Consider the following 20,074-nt stretch of genomic DNA (forward strand, 5'->3'; position numbering starts at 1 on the left):
CCCAGCATTCCTGTGACGTGACCTAAGAAGTAAATAGGTTTGGAATGGCACTGCAGCTTTGACCTGAGCTCTGGGTGTTCACAAAATCTGCAGTTGAGTTGGTGCCAGGCCTCCTTGTTATCCATGCCCTCTCTCCCAGACTTGCAGACTTGTCCCCTTCTCTCCTATTCCGTCTAAGACAGAACTCTGTGCTTCCTGCAATCCCACCATACCTGCTTGGGTGCAAGGCAGAGCTGAGTGTAAGCGTGTTCTCCTGCTGCCAAGGGCCAGGACAGCTCAAAAAACAAGATGGGATTGCTTAAAGAGAAAAAGGGCATTTGCTCTATGTTGCTGTACCTGTAGTTGCTGCTTTTGAAATGTGAGTGATGCAAACAAGTGCTGTGTGTAGCTGATTCATTTGAGATCAGATGCAGGTGAGGTTCAGTAGATGCACTGTGAGAATTTGGGAGTATGAAGAAACAGTGGAAGTTCATTATCCCTCCTCTGCAGAGGTGAGGTGCTGGGAACCTGGGAAGCTGGCACTGTCCCAGTCAGCTCATGTCCAGTGCTGCCTTTGCATCACAGGCCTTTGGGAAAGAACGTCTGGCTCTCCAATATTCCAGGGGCAACACTCTAAATACAAGTCCTTGGGGTCTGTTACAACTGGGCTCAAAGAGCTGCACAATATCTCACAGAGAAATGAACAAAACTGGCTTTTGTTAAGGTTTGTAAGCCAGCTCCCCAGCTTGGTGTGCATTCATGGTCATGGTAACCAAGTTCAAATCAGCACTACCCGTGGCTGTAAATGTAGTAACTGTGCTGCGCCTTTTTCAGGTTTCTCCTGGGAAGCATCTGCTCTGTCAGGAAATGCCTCTGTCATGGACTGTGGGCAGCTTGTTCCTCTTAAAAGAGGGGATTTTGAGGTATATGTGTATTAGTGGCAGGATAATATTTAATGTATGGCGTGTGAGGCTTCAAAAAGGCAAACTGGACAAATTCAGTAGCTGTTGTTTTGCTGGGCTAGAAAAGTTGGAGGTTGGTGGTTTTTAAACTGGAGTTATTATTTGGAATGAAGAGGCTAGAGGGTGCTCTTGCCCACGGCTGCACTGGCACATCCAGGATGGAGGGGGAGGAAAGCAGGGATCAGCAGCCGGGAACAGCAGTGTCCCTCTTGGGGCTGCACCCAGAGCCCTCGGAGCTGAGCAGAGAGTTGGGAATGGCTGAGCTGAGCAAAGCCTGGCTGTGCTGGGGCCAGTGTGGGTTGTTTTTGTTGCTTTTGGTGTAGAGAGAGTTAAACTAGTTCAGGGAGGCCTGGGAAGTGATGTTCTGCAAAAGAGAGAAACTCAGACGATGGTTTAACTGTGTCATTGCCCTCCAACTGCTTCCACCAAGTCCTTCAGCGCTGCAGTTTTTCTCCACAACTGCCTGAAGTTCACCAGGATAAGCTTTAATTGAGGTTAAAAGGAAAGTAAAAAGCTTATAAAAATTAGTATGTTAAGGATTGAATTAATTTTAGCTCTTCACGGTGCCTTGTGAGAATTTGATAGGACTTCATAGAATAAAATTCCAAACTAAATAGGGACAGGACAGTGGATCTATCAGGAGGTGGAAAACCAGGAGAGGCTATCCCAGCAGAAAGAAGCAGTTTGGGTTGTTCTAAGCATAGCTGGGAACAGCTCTGCTCTGCTGCCTTCATCTCTATTTATGATCTGTCCTCCAATAATACATTTTCTAAGCAGCGAGGGTTTCGTTTTGGGAATCAGTCCCGTATGGAATGCTGGTGGTTTATTTATAAAAACACATCTAGCACTTGCCAAGCTCAACAGGGACTTCATGGAGAAAAGAGGGATGCCAATGCAGAAGAGGCATGTGATCGTTACAGAGCTGAAATGCCACAATAATAGCTAAACAATCTCACAGGCAGCCAAATAGTTTCCATGCCGGCTCTCTGCAGCCAAACCCACCTCACCCTGAGAAGAAATGCAACTTTTAAGTTGCTCAAATACCACAGTCCTAAAGAGAGATGTGGGAGCAGTGACTGAAGCCAGTAATTCAAATCTTTGGGAGTTTGAGGGCAGGATTCCATCTGTGCTGCTTTGCCTAATCTAGAAGTGATAATTCCCATTCCCAGGGTAACCAAGAGCTCATGTGGTGCCGTCCCAGTAGATGATGTTGCTAATGCTGCTGTAGCAATTGCCTGTAAAGCTGTTGTAATAAAACACAGCTGTCAGAACGCACCCCAAGCTGCTCAGAAGTCCACTTTTCATACCAAGGTTTGCTGGAACTTGGGTCCCACCCTGATCCTTGAAAGAGGTGCATGGTTTTGGCTGTCCTCTGAGCAGATAACTGGTGAGATTCAAACAAATCCAGCAAATTGATGTGTTTGTAGGAGGGCTCATCAGCTGGATGCAGCCTCTTAACCTCGCTGACTTCCAGGAACTCTGCACACAAAGCGTAAAGCCAAGGGAAGTCTGCACAGACTTTGCATTTTCTCTGTAACACCCTTCTGGTAAGTGGCTGTTCCTGGCTCTGCTGGGGACAGGATACTGGGTGAGACAGACTTTCTAACACACTGAGGACACAGGAAAGTCCTTTGACCTGTGAGAACTTACTGTGCACGAATTAAGTACCTGAGAAAACAGTGTCTGAGCAGAAAAGCGTTACCCTTGTGACAGCCAAAGCTTGGGGAACGTAAGCTACTTGTGCCTCGCTAAAGAATTTGACTCTTGCAGGCTGGGGCTGTGAGGGAAAGCTGCGACTGTGCCCCTCTGATCTGATCCAAAGTGGTCCTGGGTCTGGCCACCTTCCAGCAGCAGGATGAGTATTTTGGACATTGCCTGACACAGCACCCAGTGAGCCGTCCTGGAGCAGCAAGTGCCTGTAGAATTGGCTGTTCTCGAGTGGGTGAAACAGAACAAACTGACCCAGGTCTTAGTGCAAAGCATTAAAGGTTTTTAACCGTCAGCTCTTGTGCCTCGCATCCATCTTGGGTAGAAGCTGCCACAGAGGAGTAATGGTGTTGCTATTTGCTTATCAGTTGTGGTAAACATTCAAAAGCTGCTCAGAGAAAGCCCACGTCACTTAAGTGCTGTTTCATTCTATTGGTTTATAAACTCCTGGATCTCACCTCTGAGGGTGACTCACTGGGGTTTCAGCTCTGTGCACTGCTCAGCTGCTCTTGCTGTGCCCATATCGACAGAGCGGCCTCCCCCATTCCAGACTCCCCGTCTGTGGTAATGGCACTTGGTGCTTCATGATGATTTCAGCTGAATATAGTAGTGCTAATAATTTAGGAACCCTCAGGATCTCCAAGTCCAAGCTCTGTAGGTGTCTTAGGAAAGGGTCTGGAAATCAAGCTCAAAAGTTGCATTGAGACTTTTTGAGTTAAATTCGAGGGAGATGGCATTTTATCGAGAAATCCAAGAAAACAGGATTGTTTAAGCAGATAGAACTTGTAGGGATCTATTTATCATGCTCTTCCAAGAATATTTTTTAGTAGAACTATGCCAGCTCTTTGCCATAGCCTTGACTTGTCAGGTTTCAGTTTTGGGGTAGAAGTTACAAGGACTCAAACTCTCTCTTTTTTTTTTTTTTTTTTCCTGCCCCATTTCTGAGCTCTTACCTAACCCCGAGAGAGCTGGAAATCTGTTCACCTTTCCACGAGATAGTTTTTCTGTTCCTGATACCGCTCCGATTACAGCAGCTGGAAAAACATCTTTATACTCCCAGCCAAAAATCTGCAGAGAACTATGATTTGGCATCTCCAAGGCTGGGCTGATCTCTTCTCCATCTGAATGCCAAACCCCCTAAGGACTTAGGCAGCAGCCCCGGGAAGTGCCCGGTCGGAAAGCTGGCTGCTCCAGGGGCTGCAGGTGCCCTCCCAGACGCTTCCCCACATTACAATGAGCAGAGGAGGGAGTTTCCTGCTCCTGCTGGAGCCGAGCCAGTCACTTTCTCATCATCCATATTCTTAAGTGGAAGAGCAGATGGATCAGTTGCTTCCTAGATACGACGCAAACACGGATGCATTTGCAGACGGAGCTGCTCTTGTTTTGAAAGGAAGCGTGAGGCTGACCTGTGTAAGGAGCGGCCATCCCTTGGCTCTCCCTCCTCCCAGGGCTGAGTATTCCCCTCACGCCATTCCACAGGCTGTACCAGCTGCCCCCATGCTCTCTGACAGCCCCCCTGGTCAGCGCTTACTGGCCCAGATGTCACCTTCTTAATTCCTCCCTTATTTTTTCCTCATAACTCAGTGTCTTCCCTATTTTATCCAGGTCTCTTTCTCTCTCCTTCGAATCCTGCCTCCCTCCCCTACGTGCTCAACCCTGTCCAACTGAAAAACAACGTGTCACAGGATCCCTGCCGATCTCTTCAGGCTGCACTCAAACAGATGCTCCTGTAACTTCAGGTTTTGGCATGTTTAAAAAGAGGATGAAGCAGCCTGGGAGCTTTAAAATAGGTGTGGGGTTGAAGCTGGCATGAAAACAAAAGCACGTATAAGTCACATCCTATTTTTTTCCCCCCCCTGAACCAAAGCAGAATCAAAACATCCTTTTGCTTTAGTCAGATTAAAACAAAACAGTTAAACAAAATACTGCTGGGAGTAAACAGAGCTGTTGACCTGTCAGTGGAACGCACAAGATCATCAGCTGTGTCCGAGCTGCAGGATAGCTGTGACAATGACACAGGCACAGAGTGTCGCCTTGGGTGGCAAACAGCCCATCCTTGTCCACGGGTGACCACGTTCCACACCGGGGAGGGAAATTTAAGCATGAAGAGTGTAAACCACAAACCTGAGAGTGTGGTTATTATCTAAAGCTTGAGAGAGCGCTGAGGGTTTTGCCAGACCCCTGAGGAGGGGCAGCGTTGCCCATGCGGCCTCCTGTGCTTCTGTGCTCATGGCAAGTGCTGGCCCAGAGGGACCCCCGACCCTCCAAGCCCTCGTGCGCTCTGCATCTGCGTGGGGTGGACCGTGGGCGAACTCAGGTTTAGGAAAAGCTGGAATCGCCTTCTCCTTGTCTTTCCCACACCTTCAAACTGGGCAGAGCCACTGCCCCAGCACCCTGAGCAGCCCGGAGAGACGCACCCGCAGCGGGATGCTCCCTGGGGACGGGGCACTGGGGGACATCCCCCCGGAGCGGGACCGGGGCTGGGTGACACGGAGGGGGGCGGCGGGGGCTCCCCGAGCAGGGACAGCCCCCTCCACCCGGTGCCGCCGGCTGAGCCCGGCCCTCGGCCGGGGCTGGGGCTGGGGCCGCCCCCGGGGCCGGGGCGGGGAGAGGCGGCGGCGCCGGGCGCGGAGCGGAGCGGAGCGGAGGGAGCGGAGCCGGGATGGTCGGACCGCTGCGGGCCGCGCTGGCGCTGGGGCTGCTGGCGGCGGCACAGCCCGCACCGGCCGCGGGGCAGCGGCGGCAGGCGGAGGTAGGGCCGGCACCGGCACCGGGATGGGAGCGGGGAGGGAGCGGGGAGGGAGGGAGCAGCTGCTCCCGGCCGGCGTGGGATGCCCGTGTGCTGGGTGTGCGCGGCCCCGATGTGCCCTCCGGTTGCGCGCGTGTCCCCGTGTGCCTGTGCCATTCGTGTGCCCGTGCACCGGCTGTGCCCATGTGCCGTAGGCGTGCCCGTGTCCCCCCCGGTCGGTGCGTGTCCCCATGTGCCCGCGCCCTGGTTGTGCCTGTGCCATAGGTGTGCCCCTGTCCCCGAGGTACACTCCCACCACGGGTGAGAGTGCCCGTGGGTGCCTGTGCAGGTGTGCTGTGGGTATCTGCGGCGTGTGCGTGGCACAGGGGCGTGGCTGTGCCAGCTGGAGATGGGCCTGTGCCACAGGGTTGTGCTGGAATGCCGAGGTGTGTGCCTGTATGTGCTGTGTGTGTCACAGAGTCCCAGGATGGTTTGGGTTTGAAGGGGCTCTCGAAATCATCTCGTTCCATGCCCTGCCATGGGCAGGGACACCTTCCACAGGTTGCTCCAAGCCCTGTCCAACCTGGCCTTGAACACTTCCAGGGATAGGGCAGCCACAGCTTCTCTGGGCAACCTGTGGAAGAGCCTCATTATCCTCAGAGGGAAGAATTGCTTCCCAATATTTAATCTAGCTCTGCCCTCCTTCAGTTTAAAGCCATCCTTCCTTGTCCTATCACTCCAGGCCCTTGTCCCAAGTCCTTCTCCAGCTCTCTGAAGTCCCTTTAGGCACTGGAAGAGGTTCCAGGTGTCCTTCTCTTCTCCAGGCTGAACAACCCCAGCTCTCTCAGCCTGTCTTCAGGTGTCCCCACAGGTGATGCGTCTGCTGCCACAGAGCTCCAACAACAATAGAACTCCTGCATGAGGAAACCTGCCCATCTCCCAGCATATCAGGAGGGGACAAATGCCAATCCTTCCCCTCCCTGCCTCTCCCCAGGGCTTTCCCCATCACCTCTGTTTGGATTTCTTTTGTTTGTCCCCATATCATTGTCACGCTGTGCCACCATCCGTTCCTGTTTGTTTTGGGAGGACAAGGTATGAGGTTTGGCTGATGAACAAAGGTTTGCATTGGGGATTTTTTTTTCTTGTTTAGGCATCGATCCACTGTACATTTGCACAGATGCTTAATTTTAAACCCCAGTCAGCAAATCCTCGTGAATTAATTGGGATTTTTCACATGCTGTAAAAGTGGACATGAATGCTCGGAGGCTTGTTCTGATGTGCAGGTTTCTTACGCTGGGAGATGTTGCTTCAGAGAGGTTATTTATAGGTGTGCTTGTCCTATTGTGCACAAACCTCAACCCAGCCCCTCATGCCACCTGGAAAAAACAAATCTGCAAAGTTTTCATGCTCAGAAAATCAATAATTTAAAATTCACTATAAAAGAAAACCAACTGATTGAGGGCGAGAGGTTGAAAAAGGTCCAAACTGCCTTTCCATTCCCCACTAGTGACTTCTGAGACCTTTTCCCTGAAAGCCTCAGAGCAGATCCCAGGATTGTGGCAGATCTAAGGCGAGGAGTGCTGGACAAATGACTTTCCTGTCTCTCTGCCTCAGTTTCCCCAATGGGATGGGCTGTGCTGCCCAGGGACTTTGGGACAACACACACAATGAAAATGGAGTGAGAAAGCTTGTCTAAATAAACTGAGCAGTTAATTTTCTTTAAGGAGGAAGCTGAAATTCTCACATAACATCAAATAGTTCTAGTGACTTGTGGCTTTCAGAGCCAGGCTTTCCTTACAAAGCTTTTTTTTTTTTTTTTGCTTTTAAAATAGCCAAAGTTAGCAACAATGGGTTGTGTAAACTTAGATGCACAAGACTGAGAAAATGTCCAGTTGTGTTCTTTTCCTGGCTTGTGCCCATGTTTTCACTGCATCCATATCAATTGCAGCTCAAAAAAAGGGAAAAAAAAAAGAAATGAAGGAAAGTTTGGAAATTTAATTTGAAACATTTGTCTGTTAAATCATCTTATCATCTGCAGGCTCCAGATAGGAGAGGGTCTGATGTGAGAGAGCAGTTTGGCTGTGCTGTGCTCAGGCAGCAGTGAGAATGCCTGAGATTCCCTGATCCTGGGGGAATTGTGTAAAATACACAGGGCATGTGAGATCTCAGCCTGTGCTGGGAGTGAGGAGCACAGCGAGATGCTGTTTGGTGGTGCCAAGGGCAAAGGACAATATGCAGAGATTTGTGTGAAAAGCTACAGATCTGTTGCAGTGGGAAGAACAACGGAGGAAATTAGGAAAAGCAGTGAATGGGAATAGAGAGCAAGACTCTGGGACTGGGACATTCTCATTTAGGAGTTTTTTTCCAATTTTTTTTCCCCTAGCCTGCATTCCTCCTTCCTATCTTGTTCATGGCCTTTTTCCCACTCTGAGCCACCCAAGGACTTACATTTAGGACTCTGAGCTGTGTTTGTGCTGAGAAGTACTCCGGTGTCCAGCTGAGCTCCTTTAACGAGCATCCAGTTGGGATGCTGGATGCTGAGCACAACCTGGACGGAGAGAGGCTCTCTGGGTACCACCCAGCACATGGAGGGGCTGGGAGGTCAGCTGGGACCCCTGCGTGCTCCCAGGGCACCCCACATCCTCCCTCTGAAACAAGAAGGGGAAGAAGTTCTTCTTCCTGTGAAAAATTCCTGCCGCTCAGCCCTCAGCACGGCAATGGAAGGCGTGGGTGAGAGGAGGAGGCATCACCCGTGTGAGGCACCGCTGGGCTCTGCGCGGACACGCAGCACCCGTGAGGTCGCGTCTCTTGAGCCGCGGATGTGGCGAGCGGCTCCGACTCACCCGGCAAATCCCCCGGTGTGATTTACGGCCCCGTGAGTCACCGCAGCACGAACAGCCCTGCTTTCTTCCTGCCTCTCCCCCAAAACAATCCCCGCTTGTTACGGCAAACATCGCCCGCCGGGCAAGGGGCCGCGGGGACGTCTCCTCCCAACCCCGGTTCCCACCCCGGTGGAGTAGCAAGACCAAGCGTCTGGTTTCCTTTCTCCCCTTAGACATGAAAGCACAACCAGTCTGCGTGACCAAACTGGTTTGTCAGCCGCTCTGGTATTCGCAGGGGAAGGTTTGGCCAAGCCCAGTGTTTTTTCCCCGTTTTCCCCGAGCGCTTTGGGTCGCGTTCAGGGGTTCTGGTGCTGCTGGAGCTGTGGTGGGTGGGTGCAGCCCGTCGGTGTCGGGTGTGGGGTGCTGGGGCAAAGCTGGGGGGTTCCCGGTGAATTATCACAGAATCGTACAATGTTTTGGGTTGGAAAGGACCTTAAAGCTCATCTCATTCCAAGCCCCTGACATGGACAGGGACACCTTCCACTGGACCAGTTTGCTCCGAACCCCATCCAACCGGTTACTGAAACCAGGACTGGCTTTAGTTAGACCTGATACATTCCTGGCTTGTTGTCCCTCAGCTCCACAAGGTCGAGCGTGACAATAAAGGGAGCTTAAAAGCCCCACTTCCTCAGTGGCAAGGGAATATTTTGTTGCTAAAGTAGATTTCCAGGGAGGGTAGGGGGAGAGGAGATTCCCTCAGGACCAATTAGGCACAGCAGGGGAGCATCCCAGCGACTTGAGGGGCTTGGGGCTTTAATCACCCTCCTGTCACACACAGAATTAGCTGAGGTTTTGCTGCCTTTTCGGCGGGAGGACGACCAAGCTCTGTGCTCGCTAATCTCCCTTCTTATGTGTCTCTCTGTGTCCATAGATATAATATTTATATAGATACTTGTACACACACTTAAACAAAAGAGGCGCGAGGACTCTGCCTGAGGGTTTGCAGGGATGTGGCTTGGGAGAGTGGAAGCAAATGAGCGTTTTTAATTGCTGTGACATCTTCTGGAGGCGGCTCCCAGGCGGCAGCGACTCGGTGGGCAGGAGGAGCCCCTGCTTCTTCTGTGATCAGGCCAAAACACGCCCTGGGGTCAGCTCTCCTCCTGTCTGTACAGGGGGAAACTGAGGATGAAAAGTGGGAGCCACCGTGCCCGTCTTGGTGGTGAGATGATGCAGGATGGAGCCTGGGGCTGCTGGGACGAGGGCTGAGGACACACCTGGGCTGGTTTTGGCGGGTTGCTGCCATTTCATGACTAAAAACAAAAAACTTTTGAGGTACAGCTTGAGACAGGCTTCCTCTGTAACCATAGCACGAAGCTCCTGCCCGCGCTTCGGCAGGATGGGATCGCTTCTCTCCGCTGCTGGGGAATGGAGGGGAGAGGTGGTGTTGGTACCAGGCAGAGCAGAGGGACAGTGTTCATCAGGAGCCCAGTGTGAGGCTTCTCTGGTGCTTAGCTGGTGGAAAGGAGCCAGAAGTTGAGTATGTGGAGGGGAGAGCAGGCAGGACCGGAGCCTGCTGTCTCTGCACTCGTGTTATCCTGGTTTCCAGGGAGGGAGGACTAATTGTATTTGCTGTTGGCTGTCTTCCACCTGGGATGCCTGTGGTCGAGGGCAAGGTGTTTCCTTGGCTTTAGCTCTCAGCAGAGATGATTTCCAGGGTTGTAACAGGCTCCACATCAGAGGCCTGAGATGGGAACGGCCCATCCATCTCCCTGAACTCTCCTCCCGCTGTCCCTGCTGCAGCTCTGAAGGATTTTCTGCCCCAGCACTGGCTCCCAGGCAGCCAGATCCGTGCTCCTCTCCCTCCCTCAGGCGGAGGGGGAAGCTGGGCATATTTCATGTTAATGTTCAGCTCTTGGTTTCCTGCTGTTTTTCTTTCCCCATTGTATGGAAAAGAGCATTTCCCCATCTAGGGCAGGAGGGAGGGGGTTTTCCCAGCATGGCCAGGCTTTGCATTGCTGTCTCAGGGGAGGATTAATGGGCTGGTACTGAATTCCACCCAGCCCTACCAGAGCCTGGCTGGGCTCTGGGGGGTTGTGCAGTGCTGGAGGGGATCTTAAGGAGTGCTGGTTCAATCATAGGACACCGTGGCATGGGGCTCTTGGGTTTCCCTGCACACTGAAATCTCTCTGGTCCAGGGGTCTTTGTATGGTCTGATAAATACCTGACAGAGTGGAGGATCAGCGCATCCCTCTCCTGTAGCTTTGTGTTTCCAGGACTACCATCACCCTTAACAGACAGTAGGTGTGTCTAGAAAATTTAATAAAATTTCTCCTGATGATTTTGCAGCTGGAGAGTTGGTACCTGTGTGTGAGAACCAGGCCAGAAACTCCAGGGAAACTGCTGCTTTGGTTGGACTTGCAAAGCTCAAGGAGACCTGGGCAGGAATGATAAAGCCAGTGGCCTGTGTGCCTCCTGGTGCTGCTCAAGAGCAGCTGCTTGACACCAGTTGCTTTTTTTGCTGTGCACCCTGACTTGTCCAGATGGGGTTTCAAGCCTTCATGAGATCATGGTGGGGAGAAACCATTTTCATGCTTTATGAATGGAACTGTGTTGGGTTACAGGCGAGGAAACAGCTTCAGGTTGTTTTGCTTTAGATGCTGAGTGAAAGCAAACGTGTGTGGTAGAAAAAGTTTAGGCTGTGCTGTGATCTGAGACCCGGGACTTTCTGTCCTTGTGCTTCTCAGCTCACATTTATCTGTGGTGATGTCACCACTGGGATCATCACCCTGCACCCATATATGTAACTGGGGATTTTCTAATTCTGGAGGAGAACTTCATGAAAACACAACAGCAGAGGAAAAGAGCCAAGATACCTTCTCCTCTCCAGGCTACTCTCTTAGGGCTCCAAGCCACCCCATCCCCAGGGAAGTTACTTCACCCCCATATCCTCCTTCCCTGCATCCTCATCCTGAGTTGCCACTCTATTTTGCCTCCTGGTACCCATGTAAAGTGGGGAGTTGGGGCTGGGGGATGGCATGTCCAGGCTGTACAGTCCCTCCTTGGGCAGAGGTGGTGTGGCTTCTCCCAGTGAAGAAGCTGGCACTCTCACCTGCCAGTGCAGGCCTTGCTCGTGCCTGATTTATCCTGACTCACCTGACCAGGTGTGGGGGGTCTGGGTAGCTCTGGCCACACTGGGCTCTCACTGCTGGTGCCTCCAGCTGAGACAGGCTCCTCTGGTGGGAAACATGGCCAAACTCTTCTTCTGGGACTGGATGAGGAGTGTGTCCAGCAGGAAACTGTGCCAGTCCTTGCTGTGCTGCAGCCAGAGGGGGATTCTCCAGGTAGAAGGGGAGTAAGGGAGGAGAGCAGACTCGGCACCTGGAGGAGATGAGGTCTGCAGGAGCACGCGCGGATGTGCCTGCCCTGCCCGTGGGGAGGTGGCAGGCGCAGGGGTGACGTGTTTGGGGGTGATGTGGAGATGATTGTTAGTGGCAAGCAGAAAGTTTGGGCAGGAGGAGGAAAAGGAGAGGCCCTGGCACACCTCAGGACTGTCATGTCCATAAGCCATTCCTGCTCCTTGCCAGGTGACAGTCCCAGGAAGGGATGCTGCCTCCTCCGCAGGGGGACTGAATCACCCGCTGGAGGTGGACGATCAGGAGCAGCACTGAGTGGAGGTTGACATCCCAACCCCCTTTTCCCTCCTCTGAGATGAGCAGGGAGGGGAAGCAGCTTTGAAAACACACATTTTCCCAGAGGGCAGCAGCCGTGCCGTCCGGGTCAGCCCATGGCATTCCTGCTACTCCTCACACTTCTCCTTTGGGATGCGGGGAAAGGAAGCCACCACTTTCACTTTTTATTCTTGTTATTACTCATTACTGTAACTCCTCCGACTGTGCTGCACTAACAGGATGCTGGGCAGCTTGTTTGTCTCCCGCAGACATCCCCTGCGGGGCAGGCGGGTGTGGAGCATTCCCGTGACCCCGGCTATTAACTTCTCCCAGAGCTGGGGAGCAGCCTGAGCCGAGGGAAGCCGTTTATTTTCTTTAACGTGCGATTTAAGTTGTTGGAGCAAGTTCAGAGAGGCAACCTCCGTCCGTGTCAATGGCCGATAAGAAGAAGAATGGTTTGGCAGAGCTGATTGCCCCCAGCGTGTCTCCACTTTGCGGCAGCACATCCTGCGTGGGGATGGGGGGAGGCTGCAGCCTGACCCCATCTCACCCCACCCTCCTCGTGTCCAGAGCACTTTAGCCTTTATTTCAATCACTGCGTCGGGCCGAGGGGATCAGAGCTGTGGGTTTGGTCGCCTCGGGCCGTGGATGACAGGGCAGCAGAGTGTTTTGATCTCTTGATGCAGTGTTTCCTCCTACGCCTCCCGTTGTGTCATGGCCAAAAACCCCAAGAGCCATCAAAACTGATGGGGTGGAGACACACATAAACCTGTATGGGCACAGGAGGTGCAGCTGCTTGAAGTGCAGAGGTCTCAGGGAGAAAATAAGTGGGAATTTCACACAGCCCTGGGTTTGCAGCACTGCTTTCCCTTGCATCTCCTTTTTTCCCCCCCTTCCCAAGCCAGCCACGTGCTCTGAGCTGCACTTCTCCCATCTCCCCTTGCAGCTGTTCCTGGAGAAATACGGCTACTTCGGCGAGCCAGGGCCCGGCACACACAGCCCCGCCGAGTTCACCGAGGCGCTGAGGTAGGAGCCCGTCGCTGAAAACTGCAGGAAAAACCCAGCAGCTCCTGCTGCCTGGATGGTGCCAGCACTCAGAGGGTCTTTTTGCAGCCAAAGGGGTCTCTTTTGCAGCTGGAGGCTCTCTCTCACGGTCCGATGGTAAAGCACAAGCAGTCCTTTTTGGAAAGGCCAGTCCGTGCCCGGCTCCCGCAGCTGGATGCCGGCTGCTGGCACCCGGCGCTTGTGGAGCTCCTTTATTTGCCTTTTATGGCCCGGTGCTCCCCTTGCAATAATATCTGCGGGGAGGCCGAGGTTGGGGACGGCTGGGAGATGTCGGGGGGGCGAGCGGCCAGCCCCTTCTTGGACTTCTCCTTAGGAGACCACATCAGCTCTGGGAGTATCCCTGGCCTGACCCCGCCCAAAGTCAAGTGCAAAGTCAAACACAAAGTCTAACAACTGGGGTAAAAAACTGGAAAAGGCACTTTTTTAGACTCCCCTGTCTGCTTTTGCCCTGCCAGGAGGTGACTTACAAGTCAGACGTGGTTGCAGAGCCAAATCCTTCTTGGTTTATCACCTGGGTGAAGTCCTGGTGGCGGGGTGTGAAGCTTGCTGGGTGAAAACAAACAGAAACAAACCCCCGCCAGGTGGGGTCCAGATGAGGGTGCTGATATCTCCCTCCCTTTTCCAGGGATTTCCAGCGGGTGACTCACCTCCCGCTGAGCGGGGTGCTGGATGCCCCCACGCTCCATCAGATGGCCCGGCCGCGGTGTGGCACCGATGATGGGGAGAGCAGAGCAGCCGGGACACGCCGGGCATCAGCCGCCCGGCGCCGCCGGCGCACGGCACAGCACGGTGAGCACCGACCCCGGGGGTCCCTGTGGGGCTTGGATTCTGGGCTGCTGGAATGCTGCAGGTCCAGCTCTCCCATCCTGGACTCTGGGGATGCTGCTGTGGGTGGGAGGGGCGGCCCTGCCGGCACCGCACCCATCCCAGGGCCCGCTTGGGCTTTGCACAGCTTTGTTTTTGCACCTCTTTATTTTCAGTTGTTCTGCGTGTCTTGGTGTCAGCAGTGATTAGAGATTTCCCACTCGTGAGGAAATTTGGCTCCCTGGGGTCGTTTTACTGCTGTTGAGGGAGCCAGGGCATCTCCCAGGGAGAGATCAGGTCACTGTGGCCCCGGACAATGCCTGTGATGCCAGGATCTGGAGGGCAGGAGCTGGCAAGCAGTGGAGTTATCTCTAGGTTTTGCTGAGCTTTGGGAATTCTGTCATGTGTTAATCACCCAGCAGTAACCAAAAAACCTGCCAGCACTGGGCGACCTGAGCCAGGGAGTCATTTCACCCATGTTAAGGCATTTAAGTCTTCTCCAAGCATCCTTTTGTGCTCCTGTGCATCCAGGATTGGGCCTCTTGTCCCTCATGAGCTCCCTCCTGGGCTTGTGGATGAGTAACTGGATTCCTAGAGAGCAAGAGGGCCGGGGCCAGCTGTGCTTAGGACATGGGAAAAATGAAGGCGAGATTAAGAAAGGGCTCTGTGCCGTGTCAGGCTGTCTCTGCATCTGGCAAGGCTGGCGGTGAACAGCCCCAAGAGAGCTCCCTCATCCTCCTCCAGCCTCTGGCTTTCCTTCCAAAGCCCTGGCATGCAGTATGACCCTTGCAGGAGCCACTTCATGCCCAGGGCAGGTGGGCAGTGAGGCAGAGAGGGAAGGGCCAAATGCCAGACCTCCCTCTTCCCAAGAACTGGCCATGTTTGGCTCACCCAGCCTTGCCTGCTAGTGCCGTCCACCCTCCTCTGAGAGTAGATGCTCTGCTCCCATGGAGGGAAGGATGGCATGCCAGGGCTTTATTTTAGGGCTGCAGCCATCCAGGCAGGTTTTAACTTTTGCTACTCAGTCCTGGTAGCAGCACATCCGTGTCCCTTTGGAGTTGGGGGCTGTGGTGGCACTGTCAAGCAGTGGGAACTGATCCTGCCCCCAGGAGCGTGACCAGCTGGCCCAGAGTCTCCCCTGCCATGGGCTTCTCAGAAATGGGGGAGAAGGAAGCAGAGCTAGGGTTGGATGTCTGCCAGGTCTGAGCTCTTGGCTCAGACCCGGAGCAGCGAGCCCCGGCGTGCTGCCGGCTCCATTCCCCCTGTTTTCCCGCACATCTGGAGCAGATGCAGACACTGGAGGTCTGTCACCGCTCCCACGCCTCGGCACCGGCTCTGGCACCCGCATCTCCCCAGGGCCCCACGACTTTTTTCCTGCTCCTGGCCAGGTGCACCGTGCTAGATGTAATCCCAGGGCCCTGGGGTCCCCAGAGCTGCCAGGGGGGTGCTGGAGGAGGAGGAGGAGGCTGTGATGCTGCGCAGCAGCTGCAGGAACACAGATCTTTGCACTCCTGTGTGACAGGAGGAGGGTTGGGAGTTTAGGGAGGATCACACATGCTTCTTCATTGTCCTGGTGGCATCAGGGCTCTGCCTCCCCCGAAAGCTTTTAAGGAAGCCTTGGGCAGTAATCTGTTGTTCCCCCAAGGTGCTGCCAAGACCCCTTCTCATTCCTTTGCCTAACTTGTTTCCAGAGGTGGCTTTGCTTTCTCTCCCTGAAATCCAGCCCTTGGGCTGCATCTTCTGGACATGGAACTGGCATCAGGCAGGAGACCTTCCAGCAAGGACCCCTGCTGAATTTGGCTCTGGAGAGTATACTGAGCCAAGGGTGGGGTTCAAACTGGGTGCCCTGGCTTCTCCTCCCCTCAAAGACATTTTGACCCCTCTCTTAGGATTTGGCTGCAGCTCCAGCCTTGGCAGTCTCTGGGTGGGCTCTAGTGGTGGCACCTTCAGCAGGATTCCGTGGTGGTGCAGGGGGCTGAGGTTGCTGGTGGCACTGAGTCGGCATCCAGCCTTGCTTTGGGAAAGCCATGGCATTTCCCAGCCCTGGGAAGCTTTCCTCCGCTTCCTGGGTGGACAAACCAGTCCGAGTGCCCTTGGTCACACTGAGCTTGCCCCCGCCGCAGGTGGGAGGTGGTACAAGAGGCACCTGACGTACCGGGTGGTGAACTGGCCGCCGTACCTGCCGCAGCACGAGGTGCGCCTGGCCGTGAGAGCCGCCTTCGAGCTCTGGAGCAACGTGTCCTCCCTGGTGTTCTGGGAGGCGCGGGACGGCCCCGCTGACATCCGCCTGACCTTCTTCCACGGGGACCACAACGACGGACTCAACAACGCCTTCGATGGGCCAGGTGCTGGTCGCTTCCCCCTTGTAAGCTGCTCTTCTACAACGTGCGCTCTTCCCCGGCAAGGGAGGAGGGCTGGGGGGGTGAGGGAGGCAGGGCTCTGCCCCAGCAGTGCCTCTTAGCCCAGTTGGCAGCCTTTTGCCGTCTGATTTGGGGTCCTCCCTCCCAATGCAGCAGAGGTGGCTGTGATATTCCTCATAGGATCACGCTGGTGGCCTTTTGAGGAGCCCTCCCCATTTGACGGCACCCTCCAAAGCAGAGCTAAAACTGGTGCCCGTTTAGGCAAACCAGAGCCACGTGTGCCCCCTGCCCCGTGGTCCCTGATGGCTCTCGTGTCTCCAGGAGGTGCCCTGGCCCACGCCTTCTTCCCCCGGCGTGGGGAAGCCCACTTTGACAGCGCCGAGCGCTGGTCCCTGCACAGCGGCAAAGGGCGCAACCTCTTCATCGTGGTGGCTCATGAGGTCGGGCACACGCTGGGGCTGGAGCACTCCCCTGTCAAGAGCGCCCTGATGTCTCCCTACTACAAGAAGCTCAGCAAGGATTTTGTCCTCAGCTGGGATGACATCTTGGCCGTCCAGAACTTGTACGGTGAGCCTGGCTTCCCCGAGCACCCCTCGGGGTGGGCCCCACTCCTGCGTGGCTGGGGAGGGGGAGTTTGGAGCCCTGGGATGGCTCCTCAGCCCCTGTGCTTTGGACAAAGCCCATTCCCTGCCCCTTCTCTGTAACTCACCACCTTTTGCTCAATCCCAGGGAAACCCTCCAAGGGCTTGGCTGTCCAGCTCCCAGGAAAGGTCTTCACCCACTTCCAGGACTGGAACACGGATCTTTATGGCAGGGACCGGCAGCAGAGGAGCCTCAGCACCTACTACTGCCACTCCTACTTTGATGCCATAACCGCTGGTGGGTGTTGGCCAGTGTGACCCTCACCCAAACTGTGCACCCCTACCCTTGTCCCAGCCTGGTTCCACTCTGATAAGCTCCAGTGGTGGGAAAGGGGGGTTTTGACTCATCCACAGCCCTGTACGTGCTCCTGGGACTGGGGCACTGATGCACATTGCTGCTGTGGAATAGGGTGCATCTTGAGGGCACAGCAATGGCTCAGTGTGTCAGGAGAAGGGAAAACATCCTGAAACTTGGGCCATGGCAAGAATTAATTGCTGCTGGAGCTCAGCTGTGAAAGATGAGCCTGGAGCTCTGATCAGCTTTTATCCTCTCCGGGCTGGAGCGAAGGCGATGAATCATGAAAGCTGGGGGGATGGCTGGAGAGGAAGAAGGGAACATCCAAAACATCTCCAAACCCCCACAGGGCTGCGTGGGGAGGAGAGGGGAGGTGGGGAGCAGTGGTGGGGCGGTGGAATGAGGATTCTCACCTGAGGCACCCTCCCTCTGCCTCACAGACGCAGATCACAACCTCTACATCTTCAAGGGCAGCCACTACTGGGTGGTGTCGGCGAGTGGCAATGCCAGTGACCCACAGCCCCTGGACTCACACTGGACCGGCCTTCCCGCTGGCATCGACGCCTGTGCCTGGTCAAGGCTCAGTGGCAAGTTTTATTTCTTCAAAGGTAGGTGAGGCCTGGGCAGGGGAGCTCCTGTTGTGGCTCCTGCTGCTCCTGCCTGCAGGGCTGGGTGTCCAGGTCTGGCTGGAGCACTCCTGCCCATGACCCCTCCTGCCCATGACCCCTCCCAGTGCAGAGCTGAGGCATTGTGGTGTCATGGGTGTGCAAAACCCTGGGCTTGGTGGCTGCCACGGACTGGGATGTGTCACCCTGGCAGCCACATCACCCCCTCGTGCCTCAGTTTCCCCATCAGCCCGTTCAGGAGAGCAGAGCTCACTGGTGTGTCAGAACCAAACCGGGTGCATCAAACCCTGTGGGGTCTTGGGGAGAAAACTCTCCCCAAAGACACGAGGTGGAGAGGAGCTGAGTGTGGTGTTTTCGTGGCACACATGGATCCCTGTGTCATGCTGGGGGCTGAGCTGCCCCCGGAGCTGGAATGCCATCCCTAAGCTGCCCGGCAACCACAGCTGGACGGGGAGAGGAAGGTCAAACCAGGCAGCCCGGCTGCCAGGGTCAGCCCCAGCTTTTAATGGAAACCAGTTGCTGGTTCTTCAGAAAAGGGGCTTTGTTGCTGCTGCTGGGTGAGAGCCAAAGCCCCTCTGACTCCCCGGCCCTCACCACTCCCTCCGTCCTTCCCCAGGGCCGGGTGAGGCTGCGGCTTGGGAGCAGAAAGGGGCTTTTGTCTGCCTGTGCTGTGGGGACAGGGCACTGTGGGGACAGGGCACTGTGGGGATCGCTGAGCCATCGGTCCCCATCAGTTCCTGCTGCTGCTGTGCTGGTTTTGGTTGTTCAGACCAAGTCAGGTCTGGGTCTGTCTGTCCCACTCTCTGTGCAGGAACAGGGGAAGGTTTGCAAGGAGGCAGCATCGGGGTAGGGCCTTGCTCTGTCCCTGGCAGTCCCTTTCGATGCCTTCAAACCCCTGAGCTGCTGTGCCTCACAGTGTGCCCCCAGCCTGTTCCTTGGGGCAGTGGTGCCCGTTGGGTCACCAGTGGGACAGATGTCACAGACACAAGGCTGGCTCCGTCACTGAGTCTTTCCACATCTCCTGGAGCTGGTCCTGCCATGGACCCTCTTGGGGTGGGCTCTGACCCCGTCCCTGTCTCTCCCCAGGTGGCCGGTGCTGGCGCTACGCGGGCTCCACCCTGGAGGCGGGTTTTCCCCAAAAGTGCAGCGCCCGTGGGCTCCCTCGGCACCCGGACACCGCGCTCTACTTCCAGCAGCTCCGGCGCCTGGTGCTGTTCAAGGGCCCCAAATACTTCGTGGTGAGCGAGGAGACCCTGGCTGTGGAGCCCTACTACCCCCGCAGCCTGCGGGACTGGCAGGGGCTGCCCCCCGGCACGGCGGGGGCCCTCGCCCACCGCGACGGCTTCATCTACTTCTTCCGGGACGACCAGTTCTGGAAGTTTGACCAGGCAAAGCTGCAAGTGGTGGCCACTGGCAAATGGGCCACCCAGCTCCCCTGGATGGGCTGCTGGGATGCGAACAGTGGGCAGGTCCTCTTCTGAGCAGAATCTGCTGGGATGACACGGGGGTCTGAACCCCACCTCGCTCACCGCTGCCTGGATCCCTCTTTATTTGACTCTGGGTTCCTGTCTGAGGATGGTTTGGCAGGGAGACTGGCTGCCTGTGGATGGCTGGAGCCGTGGGATGGTGGAGCAGTGTCCCAGCACAGCATGGATGCAGTGGGACAGGTCTGTCACAGCCAGGTGGGCTGGAGGCTTTGGGTAACAGTTTGGCTTTTTTTAAAGACCACAAAAAAAATACATAAGCCATGGAGACTGCAGTCACACCCATTTCTGTTGAGGTTCAGGATATCGTTCCACAGTTTTTTACAAAGCAGGACTGGGATTTGTTGCTACTTTTTGATATCTTTGTTGATACTTGTTCATATCTGTCGTTTTCCCACGATCAGGAGGAGAAGTGCCTCGCCACTGCTTGGCTTGGGGTTTGGATGCTTTTAAATAAGAGATTGAGACTATTTCCTGCTTTAAAAAAAAAAAAGAAAAAAAAAGAAAAAAAAAAAAGGAAAGAGACATTTGGACAAAACTTTGGATCCGTGTTAAGCTTTGCTCCTTCTCTGTGCACAGAGCCCCAGGGATGGGGGATCGGGTGCTTTGCTGGGCTGTGCTCACATCCCAGAGCTCTGATGAGGCACCAGCTGGAGACACCAACACATTGGGATTTAGGGGGAGAAAGCAGAGGGGTTTGGTGCAGGAGCCTCTTTGGAATGCAGAGAGAGAGGAGGCACAGCTGAGATGTGACCATGGGGCTGTGCAGCTCACGGGCAGCTCTGCTTTGTCTCTGCAAGGGACAGGATTGGTGTATTTTTGAGTCGCTGTGCCACAGTTGGATGAACAAGGGGCTGACAAATTACTGGGGGAGGAGGGGAAGAGGAGAGGGTGAGCAGGGCAGACATGTCTGTGCATGCAGGCTCACAGGGA

General features: G+C 54.9%; 1 protein-coding gene across 1 annotated transcript; it reads left to right on the plus strand.

Moving 5' to 3' along the window:
• The first annotated feature begins 5,310 nt into the window (after window positions 1-5,310).
• MMP28 (matrix metallopeptidase 28) lies at window positions 5,311-19,620 on the plus strand. Its single transcript, XM_027898608.1, has 8 exons — window positions 5,311-5,400; window positions 12,813-12,892; window positions 13,557-13,720; window positions 15,859-16,080; window positions 16,417-16,662; window positions 16,825-16,974; window positions 17,472-17,639; window positions 18,744-19,620. The coding sequence occupies exons 1-8, from the start codon at window positions 5,311-5,313 to the stop codon at window positions 19,136-19,138; spliced, it is 1,515 nt and encodes a 504-aa protein (XP_027754409.1). The 3' UTR covers window positions 19,139-19,620.
• Window positions 19,621-20,074: the final 454 nt, after the last annotated feature.

Source organism: Empidonax traillii, unplaced genomic scaffold (genome assembly GCF_003031625.1).
Source record: "Empidonax traillii isolate 1590-97213 ecotype Southwest subspecies unplaced genomic scaffold, ASM303162v1 scaffold607:size387008, whole genome shotgun sequence".
Taxonomy (NCBI): Eukaryota; Metazoa; Chordata; class Aves; order Passeriformes; family Tyrannidae; genus Empidonax; species Empidonax traillii.